A 21,377-nucleotide genomic window follows, 5' to 3' on the forward strand; every position below is an offset into this window, starting at 1 on the left:
AGTGAAAAAGTAATTCAAACTCAAGTTACCTTTGTTAGCTGCTGTTCAGAAGAAAATCCCAGGCCAAACACAGTGTTTGCTCGGCTATCAGCCCACTGGCCAAACTTCTGTGATGTTTTCGTGAAGGTCATATTAGGTGTGATTGTGCTATTTATAATAACCTAGAGAGAGAAGGGGAGGGATGGAAACACAAAACAAAAATAGGTACACAATTCAGAAAAGAATATTAGGATTACATATTGTAGGAGAAACAGCCACTTGCCAAAAAGCTTGCTGTGCAAAAGAAATATTCAGATGAACAACAACAATAAGCATATTGGTACATGGGCTTCAGCTACACTGTACTGATTTGACTTGCATATATTTATGTTTCTCCTTTCGTTTATTGTCTTGAATCAATCATTTTTTAAAAAAAGAACAGATAAAAGATATTCAGTTCCATTACTAGATTTGAAAACGGAATTCAACCGCAGGGGATTGATCTTCCAATCCTGAGTTCATTGAACCTACAAGTCAAAATCGTCCAAACAGTCAAAAGGTTGCTTTAACAGCAAGTTCAGACCAGAAGAGCAAGAACTGGACTTAATAATTAAGATGGTGCTATGACAGCCATAACAGTAGTCAGGGCTAGGGCACTTCAGTCTTCACAAAGGAGACAGACTTATTTAAAAAAACAAAAACTCAAGAGTCTGGTGGCTCTGACACTACCTAGTTGCAGCCCCTACACACAACCCCATACATTAAGTTGTTATTATTCCTCGTGTTGCAGGTAGGGGTTGGGGATTGAGGCTGTGAGCCGCAAAGGCCGCAAAGTAAGTTCATGGTACAGGTGACATTTAAGCTCTTAGGTGCTACATTCCAACAGCATTTTCTCTTTTCAAAAGGAAAAACGGGTCAAAGGGTTGCATCCAACATAGTGCTACGTTAAAGTTGCTTTGTGATATACAGTACTTGTTCTGCTGGCATGGTTGTGCAAGAGAATGCAAGAGCAGGTTGCTGGTAGTGAGGCATCAGGCATAAGCCTGCATTTTATTAATGTTTGATCAGGACTTGTATATTAGAGAGAGCCTAAAAGATTTTCAAATGTTTCAATGCCAGGCAGAGAAAACCTTGGCCATTCTCCTAAGACAAGGGGCCCCTTTTTGATTGATAGCAGAAAGCAATTCTCAAAGTCGTAAAAGCTGAAATTACAGACTGAGTAATGACACTGAACAAAGGCAGAGATAAATATAATTAGGAATGGGCAAATAGTAAAATGATACCATGGGCCTCTCTTAAACCTTGAGCTGTATTTTCTAAGGCCAGAGGCAAATGGGAGAAAAAAAGCATCTAGCTGGGAAGTCTTTTTAAAGCATCTAGCTGGGAAGTCTTTTTAAAGCTGTTTCTTCCTTAAACAGATAATGGGAAAAGCAGCTTGCTGAAGGGGAGGAGGCTTCTTCTGAAACTGTTTTAAACTGAGTCCTTTTCTTTCTTTCTCTCTCTACTTTAAAAAGGCCTTATTCCTTTTAAGAGGCTATCTGTGTTGTGTATTAAATATGTTGGCTTAAATGTAATTATGCAAAGGATTTAACAAATGCTAGAAGAGTTGTATTTATCTTGAAATTAAGTCAGCCACCAGTCCAGCCTCTTGCCAGACAAGAAGACGCCATCAAATGCTGTCCTGATATATTAGCTGTCAGACATTTGTTTAGAAACCTTCAAATGAAGGATATCTTTCAATGTTGATGTGAAACTCAAGATCCTTGACATATGTTTAAGATAAAAATTTAAGATTAACCATTTGTTTTAGAAGGCAATAGGGCAAGGAGGGCAAGAGGTGAGCTGGTAATTAAGATTCCTTGTTGAGACACATGTAAGATATATTACTACTTATTTGTCATTTATAGATGTAACAATATATAGCTGTTTGTCTTCCATATAAGGACAGAAGGATATGGGTGTATCTTTTTGTGATTGGTTCTAGCAATCAGCCAATAGGAAATCCAACCAGGCTGATTGGACAGAGGCAGCCACAGGAGGAGCAAAGGGGGCTGGATTAAGGGAATATAAGGGCTGGCCATAATGGCAGGAGGCCAGGCCAGAGCTTGGTAACCATATACCACTGTGCCTCTCATTTATTTGTCTGACAAATAAATAATTATTTTAAATTCTCTATTGCTGCGTTGAATATTTCATTCCAGCTAAGCGTTAACCACAAGCAGGGTGCTACATTTTATGGTGCCCTGTGACTCGGATAAGTGGTCTGCTGGAACGCAGCCCCTTCGCTCTACTGAGCAGGGTACAAGAGAGAGGATCTCTAAACTGCTTACCCAAGCGCGCACTGGTAAATTTTTCCAGGGGGAACGCAGAAGTCTCGTCTGTCTGATACCCTGCTCACTGGCGGCGACGGACCGGGGGGAAACGGAACCAACCAGGGGTAAGTGCACAAAGGGATTTTTGGCCCTCCAATTAATTGGGAGGAAGAGAAGTCTTGATCAAACTTCTGCGTCTCAGTAAGTGGGAACTGAGTACGCTAGGTGGTTGGGTATATCAGATGGTGGTCTGGTGGGGGGAAAGGGAAAGTTGGGAGGTAGTGTGTGGTGAAGTATCCAGCGCATTGTATGTGTGAGAAAGTACAGAGCAATCTGTAGCTGACCTGAGTGTGGAGTGGGTAGTACTTCGGTTCCCAGTGAGGCGACTCCATCTGGGCAAGAAACCCCACGAAGCGTGTGTGTGAGTGACTGAGTGGATACTTCACAGGGCCATACAATGGGAGTTGGGGGTTCAAAAGGGGAAAATACACCTCTTGAATGTATGTTAAATAATTTTAAGAAAGCCTTCTCAGGGGCATATGGAGTCAAAATGACGCCAGAGCGCTTGAGAACGTTATGTGAATTAGAGTGGCCGAAGCAAAATACTGAATGGCCATCTCAAGGAACCTTTGATATAAATTTAGTAAGCAAACTTTGGTCCAACATCGCCAAAGAAATTGGAGGGTGCCCAGAACAATTTTCATATATAGATTCCTGGCTGAGCACATTAAATAAAAATCCTCCATGGATAAGGGAATGCAAAGTCCAACGATGCAAATTATTGGCTGTAAAAGCCGAAGCTAGAAAAGGAATCTTGCCAAATAAACTCAAACCCATTTTTGAGGGACCAGAGGAAGAGCTGCTTCCACCTCCACCCTATGCTCCACATCGAAGGGAGCCTAATCCAAACACTCCACCAGTTGTAACCCCAAGGCAAGAAAGTGGAATGAATAATGGGGCTGGAGTCACAGAACTTGATTCCTTGATAGATTATGATAAATATCTTCAGGAGGCATTGGAGGCCTATAATGAAGCCCAAGCAGAAGCAGTTATTCCATCTGTGAGTCCCAGTAGAACTCCATCTACAGTCTCTTTTAGTGGAACAACTGATTGCCTACCCCAAACTCCTGTACATCCAAGTCCTAGAGAATTATTACAGAAGTTACAGGGAGACCTTAATCGGTCAGCAAGCAATACAGCCAGGCGTATAAAGCTGCTAAAAGAACGCCTTGGGACAAATACCATCCCCTATGATTTGAGGCCCCTAGAGCAAAGCGAAGAGAAAGATCACGTAGTAGCCCCTCTCAGAAGAGTATTTGATGCACTTGAGGAGCCTGTGCTGGTTAACGGGCTACCTGGACCAAGGCCACCTCGAACTTCGACCCTGCAATATATTCCATTCACGACTACAGATTTGATGAATTGGAAAACACACACCCCATCTTTCGCAGAAAAACCTCAGGCTATGATGGACTTGGTGACTTCAATAATAAATACTCATAGTCCTACTTGGACAGATTGCCGCCAGCTCCTGAATACTCTGTTCACCACTGAGGAAAGGAGAGACATAATTGAAAAGGCACAGATATATTTGCGTGAGCAGGCCAGAGTGGGAAATATTTTTAATATTGACCGTCATCTCCAAGACAACTTTCCCTTGGAAGATCCTAATTGGGATCCAAACAATGTAATTCACCTGGCCAGACTTACCACCTACCGCCAGACGCTTGTGCAAGGTATCCGCAGGGCATGCCAGAAGCCCACTAATATGTCTAAAGTCTCAGAAGTAGAACAGAAACCAAATGAGAGTCCAGGAGACTTTTTAGAGAGGCTGCAAGAAGCCTATCGTATATGGACTCCTTTTGACCCTGAAGCCCCTGAAAACAGCAGAATGATTACTGCTACATTTGTGGCCCAGTGCGCTTCTGACATTCGTAAGAAAATTCAGAAATCAGAAGGATGGGAAGGGATGCTGATGAGCCAAATTATGGCCATTGCACGCCGAGTTTATCGGAATAGGGATGAGGCTGAGAAACAAGAGAAGAAGAAGTGGCAGAAGGAAAAGATGGTAATGCTAGCCACAGCAGTGAAGCAAGACTACCGCCCCTTAAATGGAGGAAGAGGGCGGGGAAGGAATCCACCACTGGGAAGGAATCAATGTGCAAATTGCAAGAAGGAGGGTCATTGGAAGCGGGAGTGTCCTGAACCCCTGAGGTTGGAAGAAGTACGCCCAGGCCCAGGCCCAGGCCCAGGCTCCGGCCCAAGAAACCAGGGACGGGGACGGGGAATGATCCGAGATGGAAGATATCAGAGACCTGGACAAGGACGGAGTAGGGACAATGTCATTGGACTGGCAGAGGAGGATTTTACCCAAGACTAGGAAAGACCGGACTCCATAAAGTTAGGCTTCCAGGAGCCCACGGTCACGATTCAATTAGGAAGCCATTTAATAGACTTTATGATTGATACTGGGGCTGAATACTCAGTACTCCCAGAACTATTGCAGAAAAAGGCATCCAAAAGTGTAGTCATTAAAAGTGCCACTGGTCAGTCAGCTAAGAGGTCTTTCCTCCAACCTTTGGAATGCCAGATTGGGGGACATCGTTTAACCCATCAGTTTTTGTATATACCTGAGTGTCCAATACCTCTCTTAGGTAGAGATATGCTGTCCAAATTGCAGGCCCAAATCACCTTCACTCCTCGAGGTCCAGAAATGAAACTGCCATCAAAGGCAGCAGGAATAATTTCCCTCTCAGTACCTAAGGAACAATCATGGCGCCTAATGTCAGCCCTGCAAGTCCAACCCACATTGGATACAGAGTTAAACAAGCTCCTCCGAACTCTACAGGTGCCACCAGGAGTATGGGCCGAAAATAGCCCACCAGGAATGGCCAAGAATATAGCTCCAATTGTAGTAACCTTAAAACCTATGGCTACCCCTGTATCTGTAAAGCAATATCCTTTACCCCGGCGAGCAGCAGAGGGCATCCAGAAACATTTGGACCGCCTATTAAAATATGGTCTGCTTAAGCCCTGCCAATCAGAGTGGAACACACCCCTTTTGCCTGTTCGAAAACCTGGGACAGATGAATACAGGCCAGTGCAGGACTTGAGGCTCGTAAACCAGGCTATCGAGACCTTGCACCCAAATGTACCAAACCCATACACCCTGCTGAGTTTGATCCCACCAGAAGCAACATTTTTTACTGTATTGGACTTGAAAGATGCATTCTTCTGTTGCCGGCTGGCACCACAGAGCCAACCTATATTTGCCTTCCAGTGGGAAGACCCTTTAACAGGAACAAAAGGCCAGCTAACTTGGACGAGATTGCCCCAGGGATTCAAAAATTCCCCAACTTTATTTGGCACTGCCTTGGCGAAGGATCTAACAAGTTACCCCTCAATACCTGGAGAAAAGGTGGTTCTGCAATATGTAGATGACCTTATACTAGCAGCAAAGGATTTTGAGACCTGTAAAGAAGGGACAGAGGAACTGCTCCACTTGCTCTGGCAAGCTGGCTACCGAGTTTCCCAGAAAAAGGCACAGTTATGTTTAGAAAAGGTCAAATATTTGGGCTTTGACATCTCACACCAACAACGAGCATTGAGGCCAGAGAGGAAAGAAGCTATTTGCCTTATCAAGGAACCTACCACAAGGAAACAACTCAGAGGATTCCTGGGAACAGCAGGGTTTTGTAGACTATGGATACCTGATTTCAGCAGTCTGGCCAAGCCCTTACATGAAAGCACTCGAGGTGCAGAAAAGGACCCATTCGTATGGGGACCTGAGCAGCAACAAGCCTTTTTAGTTATCAAACAACGACTTATGGAGGCCCCAGCCCTTGGACTGCCTAATTCGGAAAAACCCTTTCAGCTGTATGTACATGAACAGAATGGGATTGCAGCGGCAGTCCTGACCCAGAGATTAGGAAGTTGGAACCGTCCAGTAGCTTATTTGTCAAAACAATTGGACTCAGTAGCAAAAGGATGGCCTCCATGCCTAAGGGCAGTAGCGGCCACTGCCAGCCTTGTCAAAGAAGCTGATAAATTTACCTTCGGCCAGACGATGTATGTGAATGTACCTCATGCTGTTCTGACACTCATGGAATATAAGGGTAGTTATTGGCTAACGAACCCAAGGATGGCTAGGTACCAAGGCCTATTGTGTGAAAATCCCAGGATTCATCTACGAGTAGTGAATATGCTCAATCCAGCGACTTTGCTGCCCCTACCAGAGGTAGATGATGAAGAATCACATGATTGTCTCCAAATAATGGATGAAGTTTATTCCAGTAGACCCGATCTGAAAGATGAACCATTGAAAAATCCAGATGTTGTATATTATACTGATGGTAGCAGTTACCTGCATGAAGGTGCCAGACGAGCAGGATATGCTGTGGTCACCAATGAGGAAGTTGTGGAAGCTGAAGCTTTGCCTGCTGGCACCTCAGCACAAAAAGCTGAACTTATAGGTTTAACTAGAGCTCTGCAATTGGCAGCCGGATGTAAGGCAAACATCTATACTGATTCTAAATATGCCTTCTTAACCCTGCATGCACATGGTGCTCTATGGAAAGAAAGAGGTCTAATAGGAGCCCACGGGAAGGCCTTGAAATATGGACCTGAAGTAGAAATCCTGTTAGAAGCAGTATGGGCTCCAGAACAGATTGCTGTAATGCACTGCAAAGGTCATGGACGAGGAAGGGATCCAATAACCAGAGGAAATCATGCTGCTGACAAAGCAGCCCGAGAGGCAGCCCAAAAGCCTGTGGGAGGATTTATAGCAGCCCTCATACCAGAGGTAGTTCCAGAAGAAGTTAAACCTCACTATACCCCAGAAGAGAGGAAGTGGGCTGAACAGGAAGGAGCAGTTGTGAAGGACGGTTGGATGATCCTGCCAGACAATAGGATTTATGTACCTCATCATCTAGCAGGCACAATTGTAAGAAATTATCATGAATCTACTCACCTTGGCGGTACTGCAACCAGAGAGAGTCTCAGTCGGAAGTTGTATATTATTAACCTATCACAATTAGCAACTTGCATTTCACAGAAATGTGTTCTTTGTGCTAAAAACAATCCCAGGCAGGGACCGGTACAACCTCCTGGAATCCAACATGTGGGATATGTCCCCATGGAAAGCCTAATTGTGGACTTCACAGAACTGGTCCCTTCTAAGGGATTCAAATATCTCCTTGTGTTTGTAGATACTCTTACCGGATGGGTTGAAGCTTTTCCCACCCGAACTGAAAAGGCACGAGAGGTAACTAAGAGACTCCTCACTGAATTGATCCCGAGATTTGGGTTACCTAGATGCATTGGAAGTGATAATGGGCCAGCGTTCATTGATCAAGTAGTACAAGAAGTATGTCGAGTCCTACAAGTGAAATGGAGACTGCATGCAGCCTATAGGCCTCAGAGTTCAGGGAAAACTGAAAGAATGAATCGGACTCTGAAAACCCAATTGGCAAAATTAACCCAGGAAACGGGATTGGGATGGGTAGATGTGTTACCCATAACACTGTTTCGTGTTCGGTGTGCACCCACAAAAAGACTTAAGTTGTCACCTTTTGAGCTCCTGTATGGGAGACCGCCCTCCTTTGTTCAGGATATTCCAGCTGATCTTAAACAAATAGGAGACCATGTGACACAGGGACAAGTGCAATCTCTCTCCCGTGTTTTTGTTTCTCTTAACAGGTGGGTCCTCGAGCGCACGCCGTGCAGCATTGCCGAGCCGATTCATCAGTTCCAGGCTGGCGATAGCGTATGGGTGAAAGAGTGGAAACGTGATCCACTTGCACCTAAGTGGCGTGGACCTTACACCGTCTTGCTCTCTACTCCAACAGCGGTGAAGGTAGCTGAGGTGACCCCCTGGATTCATCACTCCCGTTTGAAGAAGTCCGAAGGCAGTTGGACGTGCAAAGGTGACCCCTCTAATCCTCTTAAACTGACTCTCTCCAAAAACCCCTGTATCTAGCCCTACCGGGAACGGGCTAGGTCACGGGCAACATTAGACGACCGGCCTGCTGCAGCCACAACCTGGAAGCTGGCTGACCTGCGCACGCCTGAAGCTTGAGGAGCATCTGAACCAGCGATTGTGAAAGGAAAGATTCTCTTATACAATTAATTGACTGCCCACCCCCTTGTGGAACAATTATCAGAGATATTACTCATTGGGGATCCTCGGGATATATGTTTTGGTCTTGGTGGTTCCCCATTTCTGTCACTGGGGGAATTATATTGGGACTAATATTTATTTGCTATCACTATAAGGTAATCTTTTGTGGAAGGAATGCATATGCTAGACATCAACATGATTCTATTATTAATCCTGATCCCTTGGGAAGGGGAAGGGTCCTTGAATCTGGCCAAATTGACTAAATATGGATTCCACCATGACCACAATATGTGGGTAGGGTTAGCTGAAATGGTAGCCAATGTTGCAAATAGGACCAATTGCCTTGTTTGCTCTCTCGGGCCAGATGATTCAGAGGGAGGTATGCCCTTATTACCGATACCATTAGATGCCATTGGTATGGTAAGCGAAATACCACACCAAACAGAAGTACAGAATTTCCCCGGATGGAACTCAACTAAACCATTACGAGTTATACCTGTACAAGGGGAATTCTGTGTACATAAATCATCAGATGCAGCTGATTCTACCATGATAGGCTCTTCTCATTGTCACTATACTTGGGATAATATTAAGAATACCTGGGCACACGATACTACCTATCGAACTCGGGATGCCTTGCCCTGTGCACCTCCTTTTATTCATGCATGGAAAGTGGTATGGAACATAACTGTGACAGAAAAAGGCAATCTAACATACTGCACTGTGAACTCTCTACCTCTTTTGCTATTTCGCCTTCTGTACTCCACGTACCAAAGACCTCAGACACGATGGTTGTGGTGGATATGTGGAGAATGGGCATACAAGAAACTCCCCTCCAAATGGAGTGGGACTTGTTTCCTGGGATGGGTATTGCCACCAATGTGGATTATGCCCACTAATTTGCCCAAGCGTACACGAAGAAACGCTGATATTTCTCATATAGCAGGAGGAAGTACCCAAAGTTGGAGCGGTACTGATGATTGGCCACCAGAGCGCATTATAGCCTATTATGATCCTGCCTCCTGGAATCCTGGTGAGCTCATACAAGGGGCACGGGATCCTATTTATAATCTAAACAGAATAATTCGATTGCAAGCAGTAGTGGAACTTGTAACCAATGCAACGGCCCGGAGTTTGAGACTTATTGCACAACAATTGGATGAAAGTAGAGCCGCCATTTTGCAGCTGAAAATGGGAATGGATTATGTACTTGCCAAGCAGGGAGGCCTATGTGGAGTCTTGAACTTGACAGGGAATGCCTGTTGCTTTAACATTTCAGATAATGGTGAGGCAATCCGTGTGTTGGCCACAAAGATGGAGAATATAGCACATGTCCCAGTACAAACATGGGAAGGATGGGATATGGGATGGCTCACCAATTGGTTACCTAATGTCACAGGACTCAAAGGGATACTATTGTCTTGCTTGTTTTTCTTGACAGTAGTGGTAATGGTTTTATGTATGATGCCATGTATCATTTCATGTTTTAGAAGTACAATTAGCAAGATGGTTTCAAATGAAACTCTACCTCATATCATGGCCCTATACAGAGCTTTACCTCAGGAATATGATGAAGGTCAAGCTATCAAGGACACTTGGGACGAAGGTCCTTGAGCTTGAAAGGGGGGAATGAGGCATCAGGCATAAGCCTGCATTTTATTAATGTTTGATCAGGACTTGTATATTAGAGAGAGCCTAAAAGATTTTCAAATGTTTCAATGCCAGGCAGAGAAAACCTTGGCCATTCTCCTAAGACAAGGGGCCCCTTTTTGATTGATAGCAGAAAGCAATTCTCAAAGTCGTAAAAGCTGAAATTACAGACTGAGTAATGACACTGAACAAAGGCAGAGATAAATATAATTAGGAATGGGCAAATAGTAAAATGATACCATGGGCCTCTCTTAAACCTTGAGCTGTATTTTCTAAGGCCAGAGGCAAATGGGAGAAAAAAAGCATCTAGCTGGGAAGTCTTTTTAAAGCATCTAGCTGGGAAGTCTTTTTAAAGCTGTTTCTTCCTTAAACAGATAATGGGAAAAGCAGCTTGCTGAAGGGGAGGAGGCTTCTTCTGAAACTGTTTTAAACTGAGTCCTTTTCTTTCTTTCTCTCTCTACTTTAAAAAGGCCTTATTCCTTTTAAGAGGCTATCTGTGTTGTGTATTAAATATGTTGGCTTAAATGTAATTATGCAAAGGATTTAACAAATGCTAGAAGAGTTGTATTTATCTTGAAATTAAGTCAGCCACCAGTCCAGCCTCTTGCCAGACAAGAAGACGCCATCAAATGCTGTCCTGATATATTAGCTGTCAGACATTTGTTTAGAAACCTTCAAATGAAGGATATCTTTCAATGTTGATGTGAAACTCAAGATCCTTGACATATGTTTAAGATAAAAATTTAAGATTAACCATTTGTTTTAGAAGGCAATAGGGCAAGGAGGGCAAGAGGTGAGCTGGTAATTAAGATTCCTTGTTGAGACACATGTAAGATATATTACTACTTATTTGTCATTTATAGATGTAACAATATATAGCTGTTTGTCTTCCATATAAGGACAGAAGGATATGGGTGTATCTTTTTGTGATTGGTTCTAGCAATCAGCCAATAGGAAATCCAACCAGGCTGATTGGACAGAGGCAGCCACAGGAGGAGCAAAGGGGGCTGGATTAAGGGAATATAAGGGCTGGCCATAATGGCAGGAGGCCAGGCCAGAGCTTGGTAACCATATACCACTGTGCCTCTCATTTATTTGTCTGACAAATAAATAATTATTTTAAATTCTCTATTGCTGCGTTGAATATTTCATTCCAGCTAAGCGTTAACCACAAGCAGGGTGCTACAGTAGCAGAGGTTGCAATTTGATCTGCAATGAGTTTCCGCTAGGGTACTTGCTGCACTGGATTCCCCTGTTTCACAGCATTAAAACTCACCTGTCCAGTGGTGGGAAAAGAACGCGGGGTGGTACCCAAGGTGGGCACAACAGAAACATTAAACACAGGTGGGCCAAATGATGCCAGTGGAAGGGCCCTCACTTTGTTTTCCTCTCTTGCTGAGTGGCAGGCCACTGATGGAGGGAAGGGACTCAATATCTTTAGGCAGTTGCCTGGGCTCACACTTCCCAGCAAGGCCCACTGCCACCAGCCATCACTTTAAAAAATTCCCACAATGCCCAGAGAGAGACTGGTCTGAGTTACTGATGTAGGCTGCCCAAGAGTGACACTGCTGTGTAAGCACACTTGGGGGGTGGGGGAGCACTGGCAAACACAATCAACCTCAGCAAAGGCTGGATCCGGCGCTAGTGAGAAGGGAAGAGACCAATGCAGCAGTTGGGCCAGGCAGGCAGGCAGGCAGACAGGAAAGGAAGATCTTATACTCTCTCCTTCTCCTACAGGCAAAGATGGAGAAGACCTGGGATGCACGCCAGTTCACGTTTGTTAAGAAGCACATTTGAAATAGTTTCCTTTTGCAGCAGCTGGGATTTAAAAGAGGAATATATTGCACAGGAAGCAGACACTGATAAGTCTCTGTGATTCACGCTAAGCGGCAATTAAGGCAAACTACTGGGGACCCAGCTTGAACCTGAATGGAGGAAGACGCAGTCCTGCCAATCATATGCTGAACAAAGGAGCTCCGTTCTTGTTGCAAAAAATGAGACATAGCAAGAGAATGTTGATGGGAGAGAAAAGGAGCTAAATTAGTCCAGGAATGCCTGCAAAACACAGAGCGCTTAGCACACCCACCCAACAACGTTTTTTGACATGTAAAAAAGTTAATCAAACCTAGGAATAGGGGGCCACATCACCATCGCACCCAGAATTTGCAAGTCTTCCATGCAATTAAAATAGATCTTATCTCCTGATCTGGGAAAATGCCAGCTGAAATATTTTTAAAATCTACAACGCTGCCCTTATTTTTAAGGAAATCCATCAAAATCTAAACTTCTGACATGGGTTCCCATATATCCAGATTTTCCTGGACATTAAGTGATTTCCGCCTGGGACACTGTTTCTGAAGGCCAAATCCTGGCTACGTCTGGGATTTTCCGGACATATGACAGCCCTAACTTCAGTGAACACTGAAGAAGTCCTTTTGGTTGAAATGTGTTGGGTTTTTTATATTTAAATTGTTTGGTTCTTTACCGTTATATTTGTGTTATAAATCTTATAGCAGTGTCATAGAAATACTTTTTCTGATCCCAACTTGTTCATTGTCATTGGAGGCAAGATTCATCACTGTTCGCTTTGCCAGTTTGCCAACCCCTGAACTGCCCCATGAATCCAGGGACTGCTAGTTGTATAACCTGACGACCTCACTTCTCTGATGTTTCAACACCAGCTTCTTGTCCTTTGCTTTGCAGAAAGGATGAACAATTGCGACTCCTCTTTTTTTTTGCCTTAGCATTACTTTAAAACAATGCATTTTTAAAACCAGGTACCTCTACCTATGAAAAGCTGTAGCAGTGTGTGAGATGAAGCCAGACAACTGCTAGATTTTATATGAGGGATGAGGGAGAGATTACCCATTGTTCTGAAACCTCATGCAACCTAATCTAATTAGGACTGCAACATCCTCCTACACTCCAACATTAGACAGTGACTAAACGCAGACTTGGTGGCTTCAACATCAAGCCCAGACTCTACCCTGTTTTTGCTTAATATCCAGACTGGTAAAGAGCTCTCACTGCTTTACTTCCTTTTGGTTAGTCCAAATAACAAGCATTGCCCAACTGTGGACCATACATATTGGCTATCAAAACGGATATGCAGATTAATATTTTTATTCATGGCCGACAGAGGGTACCAATAGATCTCTTTGACAGCGACTAGCGGGGTAGGTTGGCATTCCAGGAGAATCTAGTCATTTGCAAATCCACACTGCAGAGGACAGTAAAATAGAATCCCTTTATCGCACCCACTCAGGGGCTTAATACGTTTGATAAATGAGGTCATTATTCTGCATGGTGCTTACTAGATTTACACTTCCTTCTTCTGTTCTCCAGTTTCATCACAGATTACATTAGTGCTCAGGGAACTCTTAAAGCATATTGGAGCAGCTATTGTTGACCAGATTGCTTAGCTCCCCCCCTCCCCCTTGTTATCTACCAGGAATGGAAGTTCAATGCATAGACAATCCTGCTCATCCCAATAGTTTAAAAGCTCCTTTGCATATAGTTTTCTGGTTTCATATGCCTCATAAACTGGTAGGCCACTAAAACCCTAAGAAGAGCCTGCAGGATCAGGCCAATGGGCCATCTAGTCCAGCATTGTGTTCTCACAGTGGCAAATCAGATGCCTGTAAGGACCCTACCAGGGTTAAGGCAGGGCCCTCGCCAATTCTGCCACAAGATCTCGCTAGCACCTTCTGCTGCCATCGCCCCTTTGCGGGCAACACCACACAACCCTGAGAGGGTAGACTTTGGTCAGGAGAAGTGGGCCAGCACTTTCCTGTTTCACCTCAGGTAACAAAATGGGACGCCACCCCCCCCCCCCGACCCCATCATGCACATCTCCTTTGCTAGAGTAGGCAAACAACAGATGCTGGCATAAGACAGCTTTATAGATTCCCAAAAAAACCCACCAATTATCCCACCTTTCCCTCCCACTACAAAAATATGCATAGTACATTATAACTTTGGGTGAGCATAAACAACACATAAATGTATTTTTATGTATTTTAAAATGTGTTTCTCTTTCCTCTTGGTTTTAATGTATCTATGTGGTGGTACATTGTCTGTTTGGTTGTAAGTTGCTTTGGGTTGCCCTGGACTAGATAAAATGACTGACAAGTTAATCAATCAATCCACCAAATTCCAATGGCTCTTATCCCTTTTGTCTTTGTTCCCTTATGTCTATTTTTCTATATTGTCAAATATTTAGCAAGGACTATGTTCCATGGGTGGCGCTGTGGGTTAAACCACAGAGCCTAGGACTTGCTGATCAGAAGATCTGTCCCAGCTCCTGCCAAGATAGCAGTTCAAAAGCACGCCAGTGCAAGTAGATAAATAGTACTACTGTGCCGGGAAGGTAAGCGGCGTTTCCATGTGCCCTGGTTTCCGTCATGGTGTTCCGTTGCGGTTTAGTCATGCTGACCACATGACCCGGAAAGCTGTCTGCAAACAAACACCGACTCCCTTGGCCTGAAAGCGAGATGAGCGCCGCACCCCATAGTCGCCTTTGACTGGACTCAACCGTCCAGGGGTCTTTTACCTTTACTGCCTTAATAGTGGACAACATCCACTATCCCAACCCCAGTAAATATTGCAATTGCCTTGAAAAAGCCATTGTGCATAAAGCATCTTGCACCATATCCTGCCTAGTGGTGGTATACGATTGTACAGTGTTACCTCGGGTTAAGAACTTAATTCGTTCCAGAGGTCCATTCTTAACCTGAAACTGTTCTTAACCTGAGGTACCACTTTAGCTAATGGGGCCTCCTGCTGCCGCCGCACCACCACCACGTGATTTCTGTTCTCATCCTGAAGCAAAGTTCTTAACCCGGGGTACTATTTTTGGGTTAGCGGAGTCTGTAACCTGAAGCGTATGTAACCCGAGTGTTATGTACTGAGTTGAATAGGATCCAAACTGCAGCAGTCTGATTGGTCCTAGAACAATAGGATCCAAATTGCAGCAGTCTGATTGGTCCTAGAACAATAGGATTCAGAATGCAGCAGTCTGATTGGTCCAAGAACAATGCAGCAGTATGATTGGTTGGCAGGAACCACCCAATCATGCTCCAGATATAAGTGAATCCACAACCTGATTGGTTTACAGTAGAATTCCAGAATTAACCAATCATGTGCAGCCCATTGTGTAAATAATGTATATAAAGCAGATACTTTGAGGGGACTTTCATTCATTCCTCCTCACCACTATGAGCTGAATAAAGAGCATGAAATCACTTTGCGACTCTGAGTATATTTCACCGTGGTACCCCTGTACTGGCAAAACCCCAGCCGCAAAGGGTTAAGGGTGATGGGAGGAAATCAGGAGGAGATCTGGCTAGCTTTGCCTCACTCACTCCCCTGGCATAGGATGCAACTCTGGCTCTGTGACACAAGCATCTGCTTGCCTTACCAAAGGCAAAGTGACATCCTGCTAAATTTCTGGAGAGCAGCCATGTCACTACGTTGGGGTGAAAATGAGATTCCTGTGGTGCCTTAAAATAGGCTGCAACCATGAACGCTAATGCCACAATAAATTTGCTTGCCTTTTAATGTGCCAAAGGACTCTTGATAGGTTAAACTTCCTGCTTTCTCCCTGCCCTAAAGCAGCTTACAGAGGAGCAAATCGGTAACTAGACAGATAACATGCGACAGTATTTGCTTACTTTTACCATGCTAAAACGCACAGATAATGGCAACTTCAATTATTATTAGTTAACATATTTAAAAATAAGCCATGGAATTATTTGGGTAATATGGTTATGCCAAGTGCCTAAAGGGCGAATGAAGAAAAACCCCAAAGAGCGTTGCATTGAATGCAATGACGTAAGTTGTGATTGAAATGTCTGATTTAAAAATCAACCCATCTTCTGTGTTCTCCATCTGTAAGGGGTTGCTAGCTGCTAGTCTAAATAAGGTTCTTCCCATCTCTTTCAGCAACTGAGGTCTCCTCCAGGGAAAAGCTTACCAATTTCTTCTGCCACAGCGCTAGTAACAGGAGAGGTTTCACCGGCTAACCTCCCGCTGTCATGCTAAAAGTAAAAAGGAGCAGCCCCTAAAGGCCCAGGCATTCACAACTCTGTCTTCTCATTGAGAATACTGAGAGATGTTGGACCAGGTAATATCTGCAGGTGTTCTTGAATTCTTCATATGAACCTAGGCTTGGTACCTTGTACCAAGTTGTTATGACCCATCTAGTTCAGTATTGTTTACTGCGACTGGCAGTGGCAACCCAGCATTTCAGAGAGGAGACATTCTCACCCCTACCTGGAGATTTTGGGGATTGATCCTGCATGCAGAGCAGATGCTTTTCCAGTGAGCCACGGCACCTTCCCTGGCACCCTGCATCAAAGGCATGTAAAACTCCCACACAAGTAACTTTGCTGCCGTTTCTTTGACATAATTTGTAATGCTGCATTTCCTAAGACGTTAAGTGGAACATAAAGGTAAAGGGATCCCTGACCATTAGGTCCAGTCGTGACCGACTCTGGGGTTGCGGCGCTCATCTCACTTTATTGTCCGAGGGAGCCGGCGTGCAGCTTCCGGGTCATGTGGCCAGCCTGACTAAGCCGCTTCTGGCGAACCAGAGCAGCGCATGGAAACACCGTTTACCTTCCCGCCGGAGTGGTACCTATTTATCTACTTGCACTTTGATGTGCTTTCAAACTGCTAGGTTGGCAGGAGCAGGGACCGAGCAACGGGAGCTCACCCCATCACAGGGATTCGAACCACTGACCTTCTGATCGGCAAGCCCAAGAGGCTCAGTGGTTTAGACCACAGCGCCACCTGGGTCACCACTCAACATCTGAAAAGTCACACAATAGAAGCAAGAGGGGTTGATGACCCTTTCCTCACCAGGCTTTTAATAGAAATACATAAAGACTAGCCTGTTGGATCAGGTCAATGGCCTGTCCAGTCCAGCATCCTGTTCTCAGAGTGGTCAACTGGATGCCTGTGGGAGACCAGGAAGCAGAACATGAGCTCAAGAGCAAACTCTCCTCTTGTGGTTTCCACCAACTGGTATTCAGAAGCACTGCTGCCTTCAACTGTGGATGCAGAATATAGTTATCATAGCTCTCTACTTTTCTTAAAGCCATCCAGTGGTGGTGATCACTGCCTCCCTGTGAGAGCGAGTTCCATCGTGCGACGAACACACACACAAAATTTGCAATATATTGCCAGGTCAAAAAATTATGAAACCAGTATCACAATATGGACTTCAAACTGGTTTTGGGTGATCTATTGCCCGGCCCTACTTGACACATCATCTTATCCTTTAGTCCACCATTTTCTGCAAGAGACTCCAGAGCAGCATTTGAATTTTTGCACCTGGCTATCGGCCACTTGCAAACCTAGTGGAGATGCCTGTGAGCCAGGATGGCGCATGACGTCTTCACTATTTGGAGGTGCATGCCTGGGGATCCTTGGATGTTGACTGTTTTCAACAGTCAGAATGAATTTCAGGAACCAAAAAGTTGTACAGTGGTACCTCGGGTTAAGAACTTAATTCATTCTGGAGGTCCGTTCTTAACCTGAAACTGTTCTTAACCTGAAGCACCACTTTAGCTAATGGGGCCTCCTGCTGCCGCCGCACCGCTGGAGCACGATTTCTATTCTTATCCTGAAGCAAAGTTCTTAACCCAAGGTAATATTTCTGCATTAGCGGAGTCTGTAACCTGAAGCGTATGTAACCTGAAGCATATGTAACCCGAGGTACCACTGTACTGAAAAATACGACTCTAGAGCCATATTCCCCCAAAATGGCAACGAGGCATTCTGTTTTTGCGACTAGACTATAACCTTGGTTTAAGGAGTCATTTGGCGCCTAGCTTATATATCTGAGTTTCTAACACTGCTGCAGAGTGACTCCAGACATTTTTGTTTCGACAAGTTCTTCTCCTTGGATGGAAGGGAGTTCATTTTGTACTGTTTTCAAGCTATTTTAGCTGTTTCTATGATATGTCTGTAAATTGCCTTGAGACATACATAAAAGGTGATTTATAAACTAATAAAATTAACAAACGATAGCCATCTTCTAAAATGTAGCGCCACCCTGCATAGTTCTCATTTCCATTCGGACATCTGAACAGGTTCCTCTTCTCTTCTCTCTCCCTTTTTTAAAAACGATTCAAAGCATGCACAAATCCAGCCACTGAGATCTCCTGTGCAAATGGACCTCAGGTACTCACAGGAGGAACAGCAGCATCTAAATTGAATTAATAAAAATATGTTTTGCAAGGCAGCAGGCAAACACCTGAAAGCTGCTTCACTTGCACAGTTGCTTACAGGCTTCGCAAACACGCTCTTACAAAACACCCAGAGATACCTTAAATTACCTTCCCATGAGGCAGAGACAGAAGATTTAAATGTTTTCCTGTGGGTCGTGGTAAGAAAAAAAATCACAGCAGGAGGAACAAATTTAGCAAATTAAAAAAGAAAAAGAAAAAAAAGGAGGGAGGATAATCAACACCCATTCTTGTAATTATAAGAAACAGAAATAGAATGGTTAAAATTAAGTGAATGTTTAAACCCAACCAAGAGTTGAGGTTTATGAGGGATTGGGGGGGGGGATTTATTCAGGGAGAGAAGACGTGGAAGGGGCTACAGGTGTGTGACCGACAGCAGAGCCAGACCAGAGTCTAGTGATGCAGTCCCCCCTGAAATTCCACCAGAGTGCTGGAGCTTCTCCCTGATGGACTACAGGGGTCAGCAAACTTTTTCAGCAGGGGGACGGTCCACTGTGCCTCAGACCTTGTGGGGGCCCGAATTATATTTTTTGGGGGGGATGAACGAATTCCTATGACCCACAAATAACCCAGAGATGCATTTTAAATAAAAGCATGCATTCTACTCATGTAAAAACACGCTGATTCCTAGACCGTCTGTGGGCCGGATTTAGAAGGTGATTGGGCCGGATCCGGCCTCCGGGCCTTAGTTTGCCTACCCATGGACTGCAGAGTCAGCTAGCCACAGAGAGGGGAGGAACAGCACTTTGGGTGGTGGTGATGGGGAGAATAAAAGGTACAGTTTCTGAAGGAGAAGGTTAGAGGGCTAGATTTAAGATAAGGCTGGATTTTAGAAGAGGGAAAGGATTTGATTTGAGATGTTGGGCAGGTTTCAGGTTGGGAGATGGGGGCGAGATGGGGAGAACTGATTCCAAGTTAAGTTAAACATCCACACTGTGAAGACTATCCATAGCGAGAGTACAGAGCCTCTCAGCTTGGATAGGGAGACCGGGTTGAGGGCCTGGGAAAGGTATACAGATAGGAGTGTCCTGGGAGGGCTGTGACTGAACCGGGAGAGGTAGATCTCATGTGAATTCAGGCTACCTGGGTGTCAGTATAGCCAGGAGGGGCGAGTTCTCCTAGGTACTGAAGACTCCCAACCCAGTAACAAGAGGTGAGGGGACCCCCTGGGTCTGTTATGCCCTTTGGAATACCTCAGGTGTGAGATTGTTAAGAGATTATTGAACCAAGGTATTACCGTATTTTTCGCCCTATAGGACACACTTTTTCCCCTCCAAAAATGAAGGGGAAATATGTGTGCGTCCTATGGGGCGAATGCAGGCTTTCGCTGAAGCCTGGAGAGCAAGAGGGGTCGGTGCGCACCGACCCCTCTTGCTCTCCAGGCTTCAGGAGAGCCCCGTCGCCAGCCCCGCAAACTCGGGGGACAGCGGGAGAGGCGCAGCGCGCCTTTCCCACTGTCCCCCGACTTGGCTAGAAGGCTGGCGGGGGGGGGGGGAGAAGCCTGCTCCTCCCCGTCGCCAGCCCCACAAACTCGGGGGACAGCGGGAGAGGCGCAGCGTGCCTTTCCCGCTGTCCCCCGACTTGCCTAGAAGGCTGGCGGAGGGCTTTCCCCTCCTCCAGCCCCGCAAGCTCCCAGAGCGATGCCAAAGCTGCACGCAGCTTCCACATGGCTCTGGGTCCCGTTCTGGGGGCTGGGGGAGGGGGAAGCTCCGCTTTCCCCGCCCCCAGCCCCGCAAGCTCCCAGAGCGATGCCAAAGCTGCCAAAGCCCGAGCTTCCCAAGCCCCGCGCCTGGGGGGGGGGAATAATTTTTTTTCCTTTATTTTCCCCCCCCCAAAAAATCTAGGTGCGTCCTATGGGCCGGTGCGTCCTATAGGGCGAAAAATACGGTAATCGGTGAAGGAAGTGATATAGTGTTGAAAGTATTTAATTGTAATATCTAAGTAACAGAAACTGAGTTGAGCATTTTACCATCTAATCCAGAAACCTGAACATCTACACCTGAAGTGCAACAACTGCTTTTTAGTAACAAGTTGAAGAAGAGCTGTGCCTGTAGCGTTGTGTTTAAGCCTGAAACATCCTAGAGTTAAAGTAAACCAGCTAACGTCTACCTGAAAAAACGCATTTCCTGACCCACTTTGTTTCATAAACCCTTTTTGTTCAATAAAACTTTTGATTCTTTTCTGCCTGAGACTCTAATCATTAAGTTTTCCCTCACACAAGTCCCCCACTAGGATAATCTGTGGTAAATTGTAGAAATCCATGTAATTGGTGTACCGTGAGGTGGGTGCACTATTATTAATTGGGGGCAGTTAGCGGGAGTGGATCGGCCGCATTATTTACAGGTGGCATTAAGTGGTTGGGTCCGCTACAAGGTATATTAATGAAAAGTTTTCATTTTTGGATCATTAGAGTGGCTGGGTGGATTGGAAACTAAGCTTTAAGGGGAGTTCAGGGAGGGTATACCTTGGGACCTGCTTTCAGAGTCAGGTATGAAGAAGTCTTTCCCCCCCATTTCAAACTTGTGTATTGAATTTACACAAAACATAAACATTAAATTGTTGTTCAGTATCACAACTTGCATTACATATTTGCTGTAACAAAACAATACACGGGTGCCCTTATTTCGGCTTTAGACAAATCAGTTATTTAGATAACCTCTCCAAATATCTTTTTGAATAGAGGGCAATGGGAAATCTCTTTCATGTTCATTGACATAAGTAATAAATGGATGCCACACCATGTCAGACTTGTTGCTTTTGGAAGTTCCTTGTACAACCCTAGGTACTGAAGACTCCCAACCCTGATTCATGGGTATTTCTGACTGGTTTCCCTACTGCTGGGCTATCACCAGGCAGGCTGCAGTCAGAAGAAAACCCATTAATTCCTTATGACCCTTAAGACAACTTGAGCTAAGGTCCAGTGTGAGGAGTGCTTAATGCTTGATTAAGCTGCATGACTTGTTTAGTGATAACGGAAGACAGTGGTCCAGAGTTTTTGTAAAAGAATACATTCCCATTATACATTGATATATTATACATCCATCTTTTATCCAGGGTTCCCATACC

General features: G+C 44.8%; 1 protein-coding gene and 1 long non-coding RNA gene across 2 annotated transcripts in view; both read right to left on the reverse strand.

The window, feature by feature from the left end:
• The window catches only part of LOC310693718, a 101,945-nt gene that overhangs the window by 34,605 nt on the left and 45,963 nt on the right, over positions 1–21,377 (reverse strand). The window lies entirely within an intron of this gene.
• The window catches only part of HOMER2 (homer scaffold protein 2), a 98,503-nt gene that overhangs the window by 34,509 nt on the left and 42,617 nt on the right, over positions 1–21,377 (reverse strand). The window contains exon 3 of the mRNA XM_083475951.1: positions 30–161. Coding sequence (XP_083332077.1) covers positions 30–161 — 132 coding nt within the window. The remainder of the gene's footprint in view (positions 1–29; positions 162–21,377) is intronic.

The sequence above is a fragment of the Podarcis liolepis genome (assembly GCF_965112155.1).
Source record: "Podarcis liolepis genome assembly, chromosome: 14".
NCBI classification, from domain to species: domain Eukaryota; kingdom Metazoa; phylum Chordata; class Lepidosauria; order Squamata; family Lacertidae; genus Podarcis; species Podarcis liolepis.